This window comes from Caenorhabditis remanei, chromosome I, assembly GCF_010183535.1.
Source record: "Caenorhabditis remanei strain PX506 chromosome I, whole genome shotgun sequence".
In the NCBI taxonomy this organism is placed as follows: domain Eukaryota; kingdom Metazoa; phylum Nematoda; class Chromadorea; order Rhabditida; family Rhabditidae; genus Caenorhabditis; species Caenorhabditis remanei.
The window spans coordinates 13,569,121-13,586,373 of record NC_071328.1 but is presented as its reverse complement, the minus strand read 5'-3'; the positions used below and the strand labels follow the sequence as shown (position 1 = coordinate 13,586,373).

At 39.9% G+C, this 17,253-nt stretch overlaps 3 protein-coding genes across 3 annotated transcripts; all 3 read right to left on the bottom strand.

The window, feature by feature from the left end:
* Positions 1-5,003: 5,003 nt before the first annotated feature.
* Positions 5,004-5,234, bottom strand: GCK72_002996 (uncharacterized protein; the record flags this gene model as incomplete). Its single annotated transcript, XM_053723740.1, has 1 exon — positions 5,004-5,234. The coding sequence occupies one exon, from the start codon at positions 5,232-5,234 to the stop codon at positions 5,004-5,006; it is 231 nt and encodes a 76-aa protein (XP_053592385.1).
* Positions 5,235-8,586: 3,352 nt separating this feature from the next.
* GCK72_002995 (uncharacterized protein) lies at positions 8,587-8,832 on the bottom strand (the record flags this gene model as incomplete). Its single annotated transcript, XM_003092452.2, has 1 exon — positions 8,587-8,832. One exon carries the CDS (start codon positions 8,830-8,832, stop codon positions 8,587-8,589), a length of 246 nt encoding a protein of 81 aa, XP_003092500.2.
* A 475-nt stretch (positions 8,833-9,307) lies between these two features.
* Positions 9,308-10,313, bottom strand: GCK72_002994 (uncharacterized protein; the record flags this gene model as incomplete). Its single annotated transcript, XM_003092455.2, has 2 exons — positions 9,308-10,184; positions 10,234-10,313. The coding sequence occupies 2 exons, from the start codon at positions 10,311-10,313 to the stop codon at positions 9,308-9,310; spliced, it is 957 nt and encodes a 318-aa protein (XP_003092503.2).
* Between the last annotated feature and the right edge of the window lie 6,940 nt (positions 10,314-17,253).

Here is a 17,253-nt window from a genome sequence, read left to right as displayed (position 1 = left end):
GAAATGATTTTTCTTAAACGGAAGTCGGAATTCCGCACAACTCTGGTTTTGATGTGAATTCTCTGTCAGAGAATGAATTCTACAATGGATTCCTTGCAGTTTTTGCTACCGATTATCAAAGAATTTCTATGAGAGACAACAAATTGAATAAAATTGTTTAATATAAAATTGAGTTCCCTAATGTTGATGTGTTGGTGTGAGTGGAAGAATAATTTCAAATTTGGGAACAATTAGACCTTTTATCAAATAAAAATAAATAATGAAAGTAACAGAAGGTGTGAAACATCATATAAAGGGGGAGCAGAAATATGAAAGCAAGGGAAGAATATCAATATTGATTCGGAACAATTAGATTCTTTCGATATAGATGATTTTTTGAAAAGAGGAGAAAGTACATTAAGTTTTGTTTGTTAAAGTGGAGTCACGGACATTTTAATACAATGACCAACTTTAATGATTGCTGTTGTCAACTTTACCAGAGAATGTTCTCAGTTGCCAACTTGAAGGTCATCTGAAGGCCCCCTAAGGTTTTGCCCACAAAACTAGGACCTTCAGAACCTTCGTTACTCTCTGTTCTACTCACCTTGTTATTATTCTCCTTTATTTCCTGTTATCAGGCTTATTTTATATTGATTAACAATTAATTACAATTCAAATACCCTCGCAAAGTAAATATGCAAACGCGCTCCCCTGCACTTCTCTAATCCTCCACTCTCTCACTGAGAGATTCCCACACCCACTCATTCAGTTGCGAATAGTTTCGTATATGCGAACGGGTGCAAGGAGGAGCGCGCGTATTTGTTGTGAGGGCATCGAATGGATTTTCCATCTTTTCCGAAGGTTTTTGGGTGCATTGACACTCTTTTTACCTCTCGCCATCAATGACAACACCCGCACGCACTCCTCGCAGTCACCTGCTCGTCATACCGTCAACTTTATCATTTTCATCTTATTTTACCTTTTTTGGTGCTTTATCAAGGGATTCCGCGATAGAGAGCGTAATAAATGGGTCATTGAATACATGTGTACTGTTATTTCCGGTTGCATAGCTTATCTTACACAAAACTAGCCATTATTCATATTAGGGTTGCGTGATAATAACGGATTAGGCAATAGTCTCCGACCGCTCTTACTTGCCTTCTCCACATGGTGCATAACGACCGTTCAATTTTTTAATTGATGGCCAGCGGCTCTTAGGTCTCTTCATAATTCGTTAATTTATCGATTTCGGCATTTCCGTTGTATAGTGGCTCTTATGTCTCTACATAAATCGTTAATTTATCGATTTCGACATTCCCACTTGAAGGCGGCTCTTATATCTCTACACAAATCGTAAATTTATCGTTTTTTCGACCTTCCCGCTGTATATGAACCGAGTCGGCTCGCAAACTTCTGATTTTCTGAATATTTGGCTAGAAAATGTGTTAAAAGTGAGCAATTGTAGCTAAAAAATAGCAACATGTTACCCTTTACCCCTCTTTGTTTCGTTTTTCTTTGATTTTCCGCGCTTTCGTCGTCTCTCCGTTCTCTCCTTTTCAGATTTTTTTCCTTTGTCACCAGTCGACGGCTCCCGGCATTGTCCGCGAGTCCACTCCTGGTCAAAAGAGGATTTTGGCAGTCAACGACGCGAATCGAGCTGAAAAGACCTACACCACAGTGTGTAGGCAGAAGAAAGAAGGTCAAATGGATCGAAGAAGTCGTGGTTGGCCAACATTCCGCTCGAAAATCGTTGAAGAAAGAAGAACAAGTCAGTCTACGAAGTCTGCGTTATTCTACGAGGTCTACGTCGAATTTTCTACGATGTCTGCGTTATTCTACGATGTCACAGTCATTCGACGAAGTCTGCAGTATTCTACGACGTCGTCGTTGGCCAACATCCGCTCGAAAATCGCCGTCGAAGCTGACATCTTCTGAAAAACGACGGAACTAGCTTCAGACCCGCACTAGAGACCCTTTTTCGATTGTCGTTCTCATTAGAATGCCGAAAAACTCTGTGTCAAGTCATGGCGAAACTCTGCTCAATTTTTTCTATTCACCCAAGTCGAAATTCTATGAATTTCGCACAAATTTGCGTCATTATGAGCAATTTTGCTTTTAACATGAGCAACAATGCCGTAAATCGACACAAGTTTGAATTTCCCGCCAAAAAGTCGTACTGTCTAATGTTCACCGACATTGCGTACGACTGCGGACCTAACGAGCGCGAACGAAAAATTTTTTCTTCTCCTAAAATTTTTATCGTCTCTCTTGCCGTTTCTCCGCAATTTCCGTTGATTTTATCCGTATTTTCCGTGATTAAAATTAATTAAAGGGTTTATTTCAGACTTATCGATGGCACTCGACAACAAATCACCACCATCCGCCACCGAGGCCGACGAAAACGTGGAGGAAAAGTCTGTGACAACTTCCGCCGCAATTCCAACGCCAACATCCGCGGACTCAAGCTCTAATAAGAGTGAGGTTGGTATTTTCTTGTCATGAATAGAAAAAATACCCAAAAAATCTGAAAATATCTGAGAATTTTCGACCAAAAACGCAGAAATCGATGATTTTCGACTGAAAATCATCGAAAAGTAGCTAAAAGCTTAAAATTTTGTGTCAAATCCAGATAAAATTCACTCTTTTGTGGATAAAAAGGCCAAATGCCAGGCTTTCGGCAAAATTTTAGTCGGATTCGCTAATATTTCGTGAAATTTCGACAAAAAACGCTAAAAATCAGTGATTTTGAGCAGTTTTAAGCTAAAATTCAGTGAACGCCGACGAAATCGTAGTCAAACTGCTTAAAATCGGTTAAAGCATCAAAGCTAACACCATTTCTGCCCAGTTTCTATGTGATTTTAAGGACTTCCGAGAGATTTTCAGCTAAAAACATCACTTAATGATGCAATTTTTGAATTCCGGTGGAGGCAACGCGGCCGCGTAGCGGTTCCAGCGCCACTTTTGAAAATATTTCGAATACCCACCCATAGAAATCGATTATTGCTCATAGCTCACAATTTCGGTCACTATTTCATTGAAATTTAATAGAAATATACTGAAAAACACTGATTTACAGCTAAAAAATTGCTAATTTAAGGCAAATGAACTCAAACTCAACTCTCTTTACCTATAATAACCCACAATTGTACTGTTTTTATTACAGCACAGTGACGACAGCCGCAACAATCAATCGGACAACGACGTCAACAAGGATTCTGGCGCTTCAGACAACGACGTCGACAAGGAGTCTGGTGATTCGGACACCGACAACAACATCCGCATGCCGCCTAGAGCATCGGGTGCTCCACGTCATCCACGTCCGCTGGCAGCTGATCTCCACAAGGGTATAGAGTAATTGAGAGAAGAATTGTTGTATAACTATATAGTTACAGCATTCAACGAGCGAGTCAAAGCCTCTATGGACAAAGGATGGGCCCACTTGGGAGGAGGACACTTCAACCAGTTCCGAGTCATCAACGCTGATGGAACAAGCCGTCTAATCCCGCATCCGTTCCCACCAGGAGTCCCTGCGGGCACATCTGTTTTCAACACCCGCATAACTCCACCTGAGGTCAACAATCCGCGTCCAACGCCACCATCCGTATCTGCTCCAATCATGGACAGAATCGGAGGTACAATTATAGCAAACACGTCGAAAATATAACGAATTTCTTCCTTGCAGGGTTAGTCCAAAGAGCCGTATGCTGTTCGGGGATCTCGGAAGGCATTCGTCAACTCGTCCGAAGCTGCAGTGACAACAAGCAGAAGCTGCAGTGACAACGAGCAGAAGCAGGACAAATGAAGATGTCAAATGTATCTCCATCATTTTCAGAGCGAACTTCGATTTCTTGTTTGATCATGTCCAGACTGACTATAACCTTTTCAGAGTATAAACGATCATTATACAATTGAGTGGAGACTTTCCTGGAGCAGAGGGAAAGTTTAATTCTGGAAATAGAAAATTATTAGGTTAGGTTAATCGATTTAACTTACTTCTCTCCGATACTCAATGATCTAAATACCTCACACAGGACCAATCGAGGAAGACAGAGGAGAGGAAAGGGAGGCATCGGCAGAGAGAGAAGACGATGAAACGAGTAAGAGGAGAAGGGGAGTAATGAGACTGAGGAGTGTGTAAATAGAATATAAGGTTGGAGGTATGCCTAAATCTCGTGGCGAGATGTGTAAATAGAATCTGGGATTGGAGGAGTGCCTGCGTTTCGTGGCGAGACCTAAGATGGCGTATGGGAAAATAACGGACTGTGTGAGCAATAGTACGACTCGGGTCTATCGATCCGGTATTCTTCCCATAGGCTTGTCGTGGTCTCGCCACGAAATGCAGGCACTCCTCCAATCCCAGATTCTGTTTACAGAGAGAGGGGGCTAAGTAGAATTTAAAAATTAAAATTTTGATGTCTTTTAACTTTCCCTTTTTGTTAGATTATTCTGTTGAGTTTGTAAAGGAGATAACCGGCATAGGTTTTTAATTCAGTCCCTCGCTGGACATGCTTTTTATCCTAATAAACCTGTTATATGTATATAACACGTATTATTCCGTACAAATGGGCGCCTTCTATAGCCTCTGAACCACCCTAAAAAGAAGGAATAATTGCGAGAACATGCACATCCCACTCGGCTCTTACCGGCGGCTTTCTGTCCCCTTCGGGATACAGAAGGGATGGCCACATTTGGTTGTGCCACCAGTGAGATTGTTAGCTTTGGGCAATTTTGCCAGAGAAAGTTAAGACAACGTCTTGAACAGTCTTTCTACTCGATTGAAGGAGAAGCCTGACGCCGGCCGACTCAACAAAAGACTGTAGGGTGCTTAGAGCCTTCAGAATTCTTATAAAGAACTCTCAGTGACTGAGTTCCCTAATGTTGATGTGTTGATGTGAGTGGAATAAGAACCTCGGTAAATAAAACAACTGGTAGCATGAAAATCAAAATTACGGAATATCAAAAAATTTTGGAAGTATAAATTATCGAATACGAAGAAAATCGAATTCATCTGTTCCGGGTTTCCATTATTTCTTAATTCGCTTCTTCTGCTCCTCAGCGCTCTTCAACTCATCCAATTCCTTTCGAACCACATCACAGAGATTGCCGATCAGTGACATCTGCATTGTCGTGTACCGTAATCTGGGCTCTTTATCACGAGCATTCTTCTCCTCCTTATATTTGGCACATGCCATATTCAACAACTCATGACTCTCAATCATCGTTTGATCTTCTTCGTTTGTTGGGATGAGAGACATTCTGGAAGAAAGCATGGAGGTTAGGGAGGGGAAGAGGTAGAGGGTGACTGGCTAAGGAAATGATGGGAAGACTGACTGCCATCAAGACATCATAGCGGGTCATAGAGGGCCTTACAAGAAGACAGATGTGGTAATTTGCGGGTCTGAGAATTGTTCTGTGGGAAAGTCACCAAATCAATAATTGAGGGTCCATTTATTCATTTTTTTAACATAAGGTACGATTAAGAAACCAGGAAAAAGAAAATCTAGTACAATTCAATCAACAGAATCAATAATTTAGGGTTCATTTATTTATTTGTTTAAAAAAAACAAAATAATCAAGTTCAATTTAGAATGCTTTTGGATGAATACAGTATCATAACAACAGAGGAATGCTGAGGGTAATGAAGGGCTTTGTGCGATATTTTCGGTCCAAACTTTTCGTATAGAGTTTTAAATTTAGTAATGTGAATTTTTGTTTATTCAAATGGAATCACAGACATTTCAATCGAAAGGGCCGAGTTCAAAAGTTGCTTTCTTTGATCCATCATCAGTTTGGATAACCATTCCATCTAATTCGCTCCAATTCATTCCCAAAATATGTTCTCCATCATCTGTAGACCTCAGACTATGAATCTTCAGATATTTTAGATTCGGGAATCCTCCAGTCTTCCAATTCTTGAGTACCACATCTAAATCCTTGTTTTCCAGGCAAGACTCCTCGAGTGTAATGCTGGTGCAAGTGCACGACAAAAGATATTCCAAAGTAAACCAATAAGAACTCTTGATACTAATATTCTGCGGCCATGAATTGAAAACTGGTCTGAAACCAGGGTTAGTAACGGATATGATTTTAAGATCCTCAATCAGTCCAAAATTACTGGATATCTGATTAAACAACAAGTTGAGGGGGATAGTGAGCGCCCTAAAAAGAAGGAATAATTGCGTGAACATGTACATCCCACTCGGCTCTTACCGGCGGCCTTCTGTCCCCTTCGGGATACAGAAGGGATTACCACATTTGGTTGTACCACCAGTGAGATGGTTAGGTTTGGGCAATTTTACAATAGGAAGGTAAGACATCTAATGTCTTGAACAGTCATTTTACTCGATTGATGGAGAAGTCTGAAACCGGCCGACTCAACACAAGAGAGCTACTTTGAAAAATGTGATGACTTTACTGTAGGGTGCTTAGAACCTTTAGAACTCTTATAAAGAAGTCTCAGTAACTGAGTTCACTAATGTTAATGTGTTGATGTGAGTGGAAGAATAACCTCAGATTTGGGAACAATTTGACATTTTATTGAAGTAAAGATAAATAATATAAGTAACAAAAGGTGTGAAACATCATGAAGCCATAGAAATAGGAAGAAAAATTATAAAGCTTCCCCCATTTTTTTAATGAGAGGGGCGCAGCAGGAATGGGAAAAGCAGGGAAGAAACACAATGAATATTAAAATAGATTCGATTTAATTAAATTCCAAAAAAGAAGAGTTGTCGAAAAGGGGAAAAAGCACTTTTAAATGGAGCCACAGAGATTTGGATATTATAAGGGTCAAGTTTAATAATTGCTTTCTTTGTTCCATCATCAGTATGGATAACCTTTCCTGATAATTCGCTCAAATTCATTCCCAAAATTGTAGTTCCATTGTTTGTAATATTGTCACTCTTGACGTACAGATTTTTTAGATTAGGGAATCCTCCAGCCTTCCAATTCTTGAGTACCTCATCCAGATCCTTGTTTTCCAGATGAGACTGCAAAAGTGTAATTGTAGAGGAAGTGCACTCCAAAAGAGATTCCAGAGTGAACCAAGCGGAACTAAAGATAGTAATTTCCTGTGGCCATGAAGTAAAAACTGGTTTAAATCCAGTATCAGGAGTAGATGAGATTCTGAGGCCCTCAACCAGTCTAAAGTTACTGGATAACTGGTTAAACAACAAATTTTCATATTTTGATCCTGTAAATCGAACACAGAGCCTCTCGAATTCCACATGCAGATCCAACAACAATGAAACTCTTGTTTCAAATAAATCACTGTCACGACAACCGTCCCGAGTTGGAATCTTGCATTGAAACATATTCGATAGATGTCGAATAACAGTGTGAAATCCTTCTTGACGATCTTGATAATTCTTCCAGAGTGTTCTGATTCCTTTTCGGGTTTTAATAACTCTTACAGTATAACCTGCGATAGAATATTGTCGAGCATATGATCTGAGAGTTTTCACGGTTTCTGGAGAAATGAAGATTTCAAATCTATCTTTTTTATTTTCAAAGTGAGCTACGATTTTTTCGCCGTGCAGATCGATTATAACCTTTTGAGAGTACAAACGATCATTATTGATTTGGGTAGAGATTCTCTTGGAACAGAGGGAGAGACTGAATCTGAAAATAGAAAATAATTAGTCAGGCTAGTTTGATAAGCTTCACTCACTTTTCTTCGATACTCAACAATTTGAATACTTCGGTCAGAACCAATCGAGGAAGACGGAAAAGTGGAAATGGGGAAAACATTGAGGGAGAGAGGGAAGACGATGGGGATAGAAATAGAGAGGAATGACTGGGGGATACAAAATGAGAGCGCCCTTTATATTGATTTGGTGAGGGTGTAAATCTTGCACGCGCCGCGACCGCTACGCAGAGCCTGCGTTTCGTGGCGAGACCACGACTGTAGGAAAGTCTGGGGGATCGATAGTGCGCGTACAACTGAACCAGTCACTTATTTTCGAGATAATGAGATGAGACTGAGGAGTATTGAGATGTGTAAATAAAGTGTGGGAATGGAGGACTGCCTGCGTTTCGTGGCGAGACCACAACAAGCCTATGGGAAAAATAACGGAGAAACTGTGTGGCAGATCAGGAGTCGATCGATCCGCTGTTCTTCCCATTGTTGTGGTCTCGCCATGAAACGCAGACACTCCTCGAATCCAAGACACACGGTAGTCGAAGGTGAAGACTTTTCAGGTGCACTGGTACCAAATAAGTAATCAGATTTGAAAATAGATTTGGAAATCGCAGTCGATTTCCTATTTAACCATATACAAACGTTGCCCCATGACTCCATCTCGACGAGGGCTGTGCAAAAAAACTTTTGTTTCGAAAATTTTGTTCCGAAAAAAGCTAGAATCCGTCAACTCGGCCATCGCACTGACCAACCGATTAAAAAGGCAAACTACACTGACCATCTTACACTGATCAAAATTGTTTAATTTTATGAAAAACAAGTCGATAAAATAATAACGGATCATAAACTTTTAATGGTAAATAAAACATCTGGTAGCATGAAAATCCAAATTACGGAATATCAGAAATTATGGAATTCTCAATTATCGATTGATAAAGAAAATCAAGTTCATCTTTGACAAATTGAAATTATTTCTTGATTCTCTTCTTCTGCTCCTCGGCTCTCTTCAACTCATCTAATTCCTTTCGAACCACATCACAGAGATGTCCGATCAGTGACATCTGCATTGTCGTGTACCGTAATCTGGGCTCTTTATCCCGAGCATTCTTCTCCTCTCTATATTTGGCACATGCCATACTTAACAACTCGTGACTCTCGATCATCGTTTGATCCTCTTCGTTTGTTGGGATGACATACATTCTGGAAGAAGTCATTTAGGGAGGTTAGGAAGGTTTCGTAGGGAAGAGGAAGAGGGTGACCCCGGGAGAGAAAGAAAATATGAAGACTGACTGCCATCAAGACTCTAACAAGGAGCCTTATAAGAAGACAGATGTGGTGATTCGCGCGTCTGAGAATTGTTCTGTGGGAAAATCACCAAATCAATTATTTAGGGTACATTTATTGATGTTGAGTGGAAGAAGAACCTCAAACATTCTAACAATTAGACCTTTTATTGAATAAAGACAAATAACAAAAGTAAGAAAAGCCGTGAAAAAAAAACATCAAGACATTAGAAATGGGAAAAAAGATGATAAGGTCTTCCCGCCCTTTCTTTTTTAATGAGAAGGCAGAAAAGAAATATGAAAAGCAGGGGAAGAGACATAATGAATATTAATGTAGATTTGATTTAATTAAATTTTTTTGATATAATGGTTTCTTGAAAATGGGAGAAAGTACATTAAGTTATGTTCATTCCAATGGAGTCACAAACATCGAAATATCATGGGTTCGACGTTCAATAGTTGCCTTCTTTAATCCATCATCCGTTTGGATAGCCATTCCGTCTAGTTCCCTCAAATTCATTCCCAGAATATGTTCTCCATTATTTGTGATGTTCAGGCTATCAATCGATAGATGTTTTAGATTCGGTAACCTTCCAGCTTTCCAATTCTTGAGTATCTCATCCAAATCCTTGTTTTTCAGTAGAGAAATCCAAAGTGTAATTCTAGTGCAAGTGCTCTCCAAAAGATGTTCCAAAGTGAACCAAGCGGAACTCCAGATACTAATTTCTTGTGGCCACGAAGAGAAAACTGGGATGAAACCAGGATCAGGAGTAGATGAGATGCAAAGATCCTCAACCAGTCTAAAGCCACTGGATAACTGGTTAAACAACAAATTTTCATCTTTTGATCCTGTAAAGCGAACACAGAGACTCTCGAATTCCACTTGCAGATCAAACAACAGTGAAACTCTTGTTTCAAATAAAACAATGTCACAGCAATTACTCCCAGTTGGAATCTTGCATTGAAACATATTCGATAGATGTCGAATAACAGAGCGAAATCCTTCTTTCTGATCTTGATAATTCTTCCAGAGTGTTCTAATTCCGTTTCGGGTTTTAGTAACTCTTACAGTACAACCTGCGATAGAATATTGTCGAGCATTTGATCTGAAAGTTCTCTCGGTTTCTGGGGAAATGAAGATTTCAAATGTATCTCTGTCGTTTTCAAAGTGAACTACGATTTTTCCGTCAAAATCGTGCAGATCGAGTATAACTTTTTGAGAGTACAAACGATCATTATTGATTTGGGTAGAGATTCTTTTGGAGCAGAGGGAGAGCATGATTCTGAAAATAAAAAATAATTAGTCGAGTTAGGGTTATAAGGCTAACTCACTTATCACCGATACTCAACAATTTAAATACTTCGCTCAGGACCAATCGAGGAAGACGGAGGAGGGGAAATGGGGAAAACATTGGGGCACAGATAGAAGACGATGGGGGATGGAAATAGAGAGAAATGACTGGGGGACACAAGATGAGAGCGTCCTTTATATTAATTTGGTGAGGGTGTAAATCTTGCACGCGCCGCGACCGCTACGCAGAGCCTGCGCTTCGTCGCGAGACCACGACAGTAGGAAAGTCTGGGGGATCGTTAGTGCGCGTACAACGGACCCAGTCACTTATGTTCCAATTAGATGAGAATGAGGAGTAGATGAGTGTAAATAGAACGTGGGGTTGGAGGAGTGCCTGCGTTTCGTGGCGAGACCACAACAAGCCTATGGGAAAATAAGGGATCTACTGTGTGCGCAATGGCAGATCAGGAGTCAATCGATCCACTGTTCCTCCCATACGACTTGGTGTGGTCTCGCCACAAAATGCAGGCACTTCTCCAATACCAGACACACGGTAGTCAAAGGTGAAGACTTTTCAGGTGCACTGGTACCAAATAAATCATCTGATTTGAAAATAGATTACGAAATCCCAGTCGATTTCCTTTTTAACCATATTGGTCTGGTCTGACCCATAACTCCATTTCAACGAGGGCTGTGCAAAAAACTTTTTTTTCGAAAATTTTATTCCGAAAAAAAGCTAGAGTCCGTCAACTCGGCCATCGCACTGACCAACCTATTACACTGACCATCTTACACTGATCAAAATTGCGAAATTTTAGGAAAATAAGTCAATAAAAAATAACGGGTCATAAACTTTTTATGGTAAATAAAACAACTGGTAGCATGAAAACCGAAATTACGGAATATCAAAAATTACGGAAGTAATAATTATCGATAGATAGTAGGACGAAGAAAATCGAGTTCATCTTTGACGCATTGAAATTATTTCTTCGTTCGTTCCTTCTGCTCCTCGGCTATCTTCAACTCATTCAATTCCTTTCGAACCACATCCCAGATATCTTCAATTTTCGCTATCGGTAGCGCGTGGGAGGGGCGCCGTGGGAGGTGGCCATTCCCACTTTTCGAAGACATGATGACAAACTCATGATATAAAATTTCACCCCCCCCCCCCCCTCCCCGCAGGCTATCTGGCAGGGGTATGCCAATTATTCAAATAGTGAGAAAGGACACTTATATCTCCCCAAACATTTACTCATTCATAGCCTTCATGCCCACCATGACGTCTCCACTCAACTCCATTTCGACCTCTTAATATTGGTACTAACGGTTTTCCTAATACCTATGAGCACACATAACGGATTGCATTGCTCTATTACACACGAGAAAGACAACACACATGCATGACTTATAGATTGCGTAATACCCATGAGAACGACAAGGGAAGCCACGCCCACTTTTTCGCCCTGGAGCATGCTGCGCGTGGTCTAGTATAAATAGGCATCTCTCTCCGCGTTTCTTGTCATTCTAAGATTTGCCTCCCGGACATGGCAGTCGAAAACCATCTCTCTATTTTTGTTGAAATCTAATATTTTCTTTTTTTTGACGTTTTTCAAGGATTGGACGATTCTGAAGGTAAGCACCGTAAAATTGTAAAAAGCTAGTGCAAATTATTACTGTAGCTTTTGGATCCAGGATCCCTTATTCTAAATTTAGGATCCTGGTGGTACTGTAGCAAGAAGAAGTATTATAAATTCACGACACTGCGCCGCATGGCTTTAAAGGCGCATATAATTTGTTCGAAATGGTCTCGAAGCGAAAAACATTATTTTCATTTATTTTTAGACCTGCAAAGCTCGAAAACACGGTATTTGATCTTTTGCAACTACGAGACCATTCCGCGAAATTTCTAATAAATTAGATGCGCCTTTAAAGCCATGCGGCGCAGTGTTGTGAATTTATAATACTGTAGTCTAGGAGTACTGTAGAAGTGATAAGATAATTTGCAATTCTTACTGTAGCTTAAAGGTGTATAGCAAGAAAGTTTTAACACAGTATGCACAAATAACTCAATCAACTGTTTTCTACCAAATTCAGTGAAATTTGGTGTTTCACAACAATAAAATTTCGGAAATTTTCCCTAAAAAGTTGATTTTTATTTGGGGAAAATATTTTTATAGTGTTATGTGCACAGTAGACCTCTGGTGCTTTTCCCGTGGCACTGACGCATTACAAGTAGATTTTGGAGTGATAGGGTGCCGTGATCACGGAAATAACCGGGTCACCAGGGCGGAACTTAAAATTTCGGAAATTCCCTAGACTTCGTTTTTAAATATTTTCAAATTCAATAAATATGCAGTAAAAATTAATGATAAAAATAAAGGGCAATTAGCCCCAATTAAATCAGAAGCTAGCTAAAATCGCAAGATTTGATATTGGGTTACTGAAGGTGCAAGATATAAAATTCTCCATTTTTCGAAAAACTTTTAAAAACATGTTTCTGAACCCGAAAAACCTCAGAAACCCAGATTTTGCCGTTAAAATTGTTTGAAATCTATTAAAATAACCTGAAAATCTCAAAATTTTACTCTAGTCTACTGTAGATGCACAATATCTTATGACAAAATGCACAAATTTTTTCGAAAAAAAAAGTTTCGAAAAAAAAAACACATTTCTAGGCATACAAACGTCGAAAAAGTAGATTCTGACATTAAAACTGTTGCTAAATTGCAATAAATGTGCTTAAATCTGACCTTTTCTAATTAGGTTACTGTAGATAGCTTACGACAAAATGCACAATTTCTTAAAATTACGAGAAAAAACGCGTTGCTAAGCATAAAAACGTTAGAAAACCGAATTTAGAAGTTAAAATTTCTTCGAACTAGACAGAAATGTAAAAATTGTCAAATTTTCCCGAAAGTTTTTCCCGAAAAAATCTCGAAAATCGGAAATTCCCGAGAGTTTCAAAAAGAAAATTCGGAAATTTCTCGACCGAAAAATGTTTCGAAAACGTTGGAAACTATTTTCCAGATTATTTTTCAGGAAAAACTTGGGAAAATTTGGATTTTTTCATTTCCGTCCAGTTTAAAGCATTTTTAACTTCAAAATTCGGGTTTTTGACGGCTTTTATCCCTAGCAGCGCGTTTTTCACGGAATTTTGAAAAAATGTGCATTTTTTCGTAAGGTACGGTGTGTCTACAGTAACCTTGCTTTTCACTCTTACACCAAAACTCCGGGTCATCCTCAAATTACAACACATTCCAGGCCTGGCCCGTTCCTCATTCGTACAGGCGTATATGGTTTTGGGAGAGTGTGTGGCGTGCCGCCATCTGACAGACTGCCCTGCCCGAGGTGGTGGAGATAGGGGGTCTGACCCCTGTTCAGACTCCGGGGACTACCCCACCGTCGTCGCCAACCCCCACCCCGACACCGTCGCTGTCGTTGTCCCCGGCCCCATCCCCCTCACCAGCACCACCGTCACCGCCGCCCCATCCCCGGAACATTGTAAGTTTTTTTCAACCAACTAATGTGAACGTTTATATCTTTTTTTAGTTTCGGGTGGAGTCCCTCTGGGGCGAAAGGGGGCGTGGAAGACATGGGCCCCAAACATTCATACCTGTGCGATATCCTCATTCTTACAACATCAGTCGAAAAAAGTCATCCCTCGCTTTGAAAAAAATGGAGGTAATGGCCGTTAACGTAAGTGTTTTTTTTAGAAAGTTGTTTTTTTTCAATTATTTTTTTTTGTAGACGGAAGTTGTATTCACCCCCACTGGTGTGTGGGTTTGGTGGGAGGGTGTGTGGCATGTCGCCGCCTGGCAGGATGCTCTGCCAGAGGTGGTGGAGATAGGGGGTCAGACCACTGCTCAGACCCCGGGGACCACGCCGCCGTCTTCACCACCCCCACCCCGTCACCGTCGCCGTCCACTGCCCCATCCCCCTCGCCACCACCGTCACCGCCACCCCATCCTAGGGACATTGTAAGTTTTTTCACCCCAACTATTAGCTCGGCACAGTTCTTACAACTGCGCTCCATCGAAATCCCCTTGAAAAATGTCTCTTCTTCTCTGAGTCTCTCAATTTCGCATCCAATTTTCTTTGATTTCGATAGAGCGCGGTTGTAAGAAGCGTACCGTCCTATTAATGTGTACATTTATAATATTCTTATTTTTAGGTCCGGGTGAAGCCCCCAGGCTGGCCCATCCATGGAATGGCCGACCATGACGGAGGTGAGTGTCAAACATAACAAAAATTCATGAAATACATTTTTAAAAACAATTTTACAGCCGTCGCCGTGGCCGCGGGTACATTCTATTATAGACCCCCGTAAGATTAGGTTATACACCCCCCTGGGTAAACGTTGGAATACACCCCCACAATGCGTGATTTAGTCATTTGGATGGGGGTGTTTATTGGAATGTTGGGACTATATTATGAACATTCTATTATAGACCCCCACACATTACAATATAACCCCCCAAATTTCAATCAGATGTGGGGGTATATATTGTAATGTGAGCATCATTTTGATATAGGCCCCCCAATGACTGAGTATCATTGTTGGCAGTCAAATTGAATATTGATTACACTCAAAAATAATTATTTTCATTCGATTTTTCTTCGTTTTTTTGGGTTTTCTGTGCGTTTTTCAGCAGTTTTTCGCTAAAACTTTAAAATCTATCTGTAGGTTAAAACTAAAACGTCGATTTATGCTGAAATTCCCCCTGATTTTCCACAATTCTTAGGCTTAGGCTGAAATTCCCTTATCATTCTATTACACACCCCCTAAGCTCGGCGCCCTAGAAGTAGTGATTACCTTAAAACAGGACACCCTGGAGCTTGCTCTCGCCCCGCCCATAAGCTTAGCGCCCTGGAAGCTGATTTTCCTTAATTCTTAGGCTTAGGCAGAAATTCAGGAGACATTCTATTAAACACCCCCCGGGGGTGGTATACCAACATGGCGTTTTGGGGGCGTTTATTGATACACGTGGGGGGTTATAATAGAAGATTGCCTGGTGTTTTGATATGAACCCCCACTTTCCACTGTGGGGGGCTTTAATGGTTTCATTATAAACCCCCACACTTTCTGTTCCATTATACAACCCCACAGTTATAACCCCCCACTTTTCAGTTGGTGGGGGGTGTATTCCAACATGCGGGGAAGCTATCGGTGTGGGGGGTATAACCGAATTTTCCCGTGGCCGCCACCACCATCAACGCCACCGCCACCCTCCCGTAAATTTTTTGATGTTATAAATGTTATTTTGATTTTAAGTATATATTCACTTATCGAATAAAAATATAAAAGTTTAAAATAAAAGTACCTTTTCAAATGTGTGGGAAAGGCCAGAATCTAGAATATGCAGATTCAAGTCGGATTATTTTCGCATTTCCGAAATCCGCAATATTCAGATTTTTTCAGTTTTATGTGGTTTTAAGCTGATATTTGCATTCAACTCGTCGAGAGCTTTCAGAAAAGTATAATCATGACCATATTTGGAGCGAATTGGGTCCCACCACGAAATCACGGTATGCGCCTTTAAACGAGGGTACTGTGGTTTTCGTGGCAGGACCCATTTGGAACGGAATACGGTCATGATTATACTTTTCTAAATGCTCTCGATAAGCTAAAAACAAATGTCAATTCAAAGATTTGCAGGCGTCTGTCATAATTGAAAATGGAAGTAATTATGATACACTTTTGATAAAAATTGAAAATTTCGAGTTTTTATTGGAAATCATTGTTGGTTTCAAACTTATCTAATGAAGACCATATTAATTAAACGAGGACTAAAGTCATATTTTTTATTTCAGATTCCAAAAAACTTCAGAAAATTCTGAGCAACTTTCATCATTGGAGCATATGCTAAAAATCGCTCTAAACGCTCTGAATTCACTTTTTTGGAGCCTTCGTGGAAGAGTTTTCCGACACGAATTTCTTCCACCGTGTAGTCCTCTCGGACAAAATTATTTCTTTTAATTTCTCGATTCTCGGTTTCTTGCTATTTCAACAAAATTTCGTGATAATTTATTGAAAAATAAAAGGAACCGTTAAAAGTTATTTTGTTGATTTTCTTCGAAATTGTTTCGATGTAGTCGTCAGTGACGAGTTCCGCCATCTCCAACGGGTCGATTACGTCTCGATGACATTCAATCAAGTGATGTTTTTCCTATGCGTCTGAAAACAAAATACTCTTGTACGTCATTTTGATAGTCATACGAAAATTGAACTTTTTAAAATTCAGATCATTTCTCCCTCCTTCTAAAACTTCCACACATACTTGTCAAATGACGGGCCGGGCCTGAAAAGCTTCGGCCCGGGCCCGGCCCGTCAGGCCCGTCTTGTCAGGGATATGAGCTTTTGAGAAAAATTTTCAATTTTTTTTCAATTTTCAATTTTTCATGCGGAAAAATTGACAAAAAGACATTCATATTATTCTATGAGAAAATTCTGAGTTCATCTTAGTACACCTTTCAAATTTGGAAAAAAAATTGAAAAAAAATTTGAAAAAAAACCCTCCAAAAAGACGGGCCTGGCGGGCCGGGCCTGACGTTTTGAAAAAAAGCCCGACCCGGCCCTTGACAAGTATGCTTCCACAAGCAAAACACTCAAAAAACTCCAAGAGAAAAATAAAACGAGATTTTTTTCGAATCTTTCAATCTAGATCAGGAACGATTAATTACCGATAAAATTAGAGAGTCACTAGGGAAGGATTCCGATTCGAGATGGAGATACAGATCGAGATATATATCACTAGAACCAAAACTTTGCGCTGATTTCAAATATTCCAATTTTGCAAAACGTTTCTGAGAAAAAAGTTATTCCCGTTTTTGTGGCTTCTTTGTCAGTGCAAAAATGAGCATTTTTTTAAGACTCCCAAAATTAACGTTTTTCTTGATATTTTCACATTTTTTGTGTTGTACGTGTATTTGAAATTATGAAGATTTTATTGTTTGTGTTGGAAGTTTAGAAAATTTTCAGACAAAGTTTTTGTAGATGCGTCATTTTTGAAAATTTAAGAAACTCCACAAAAATTTTTCTGAAAATAAATTCTGCAATCAAA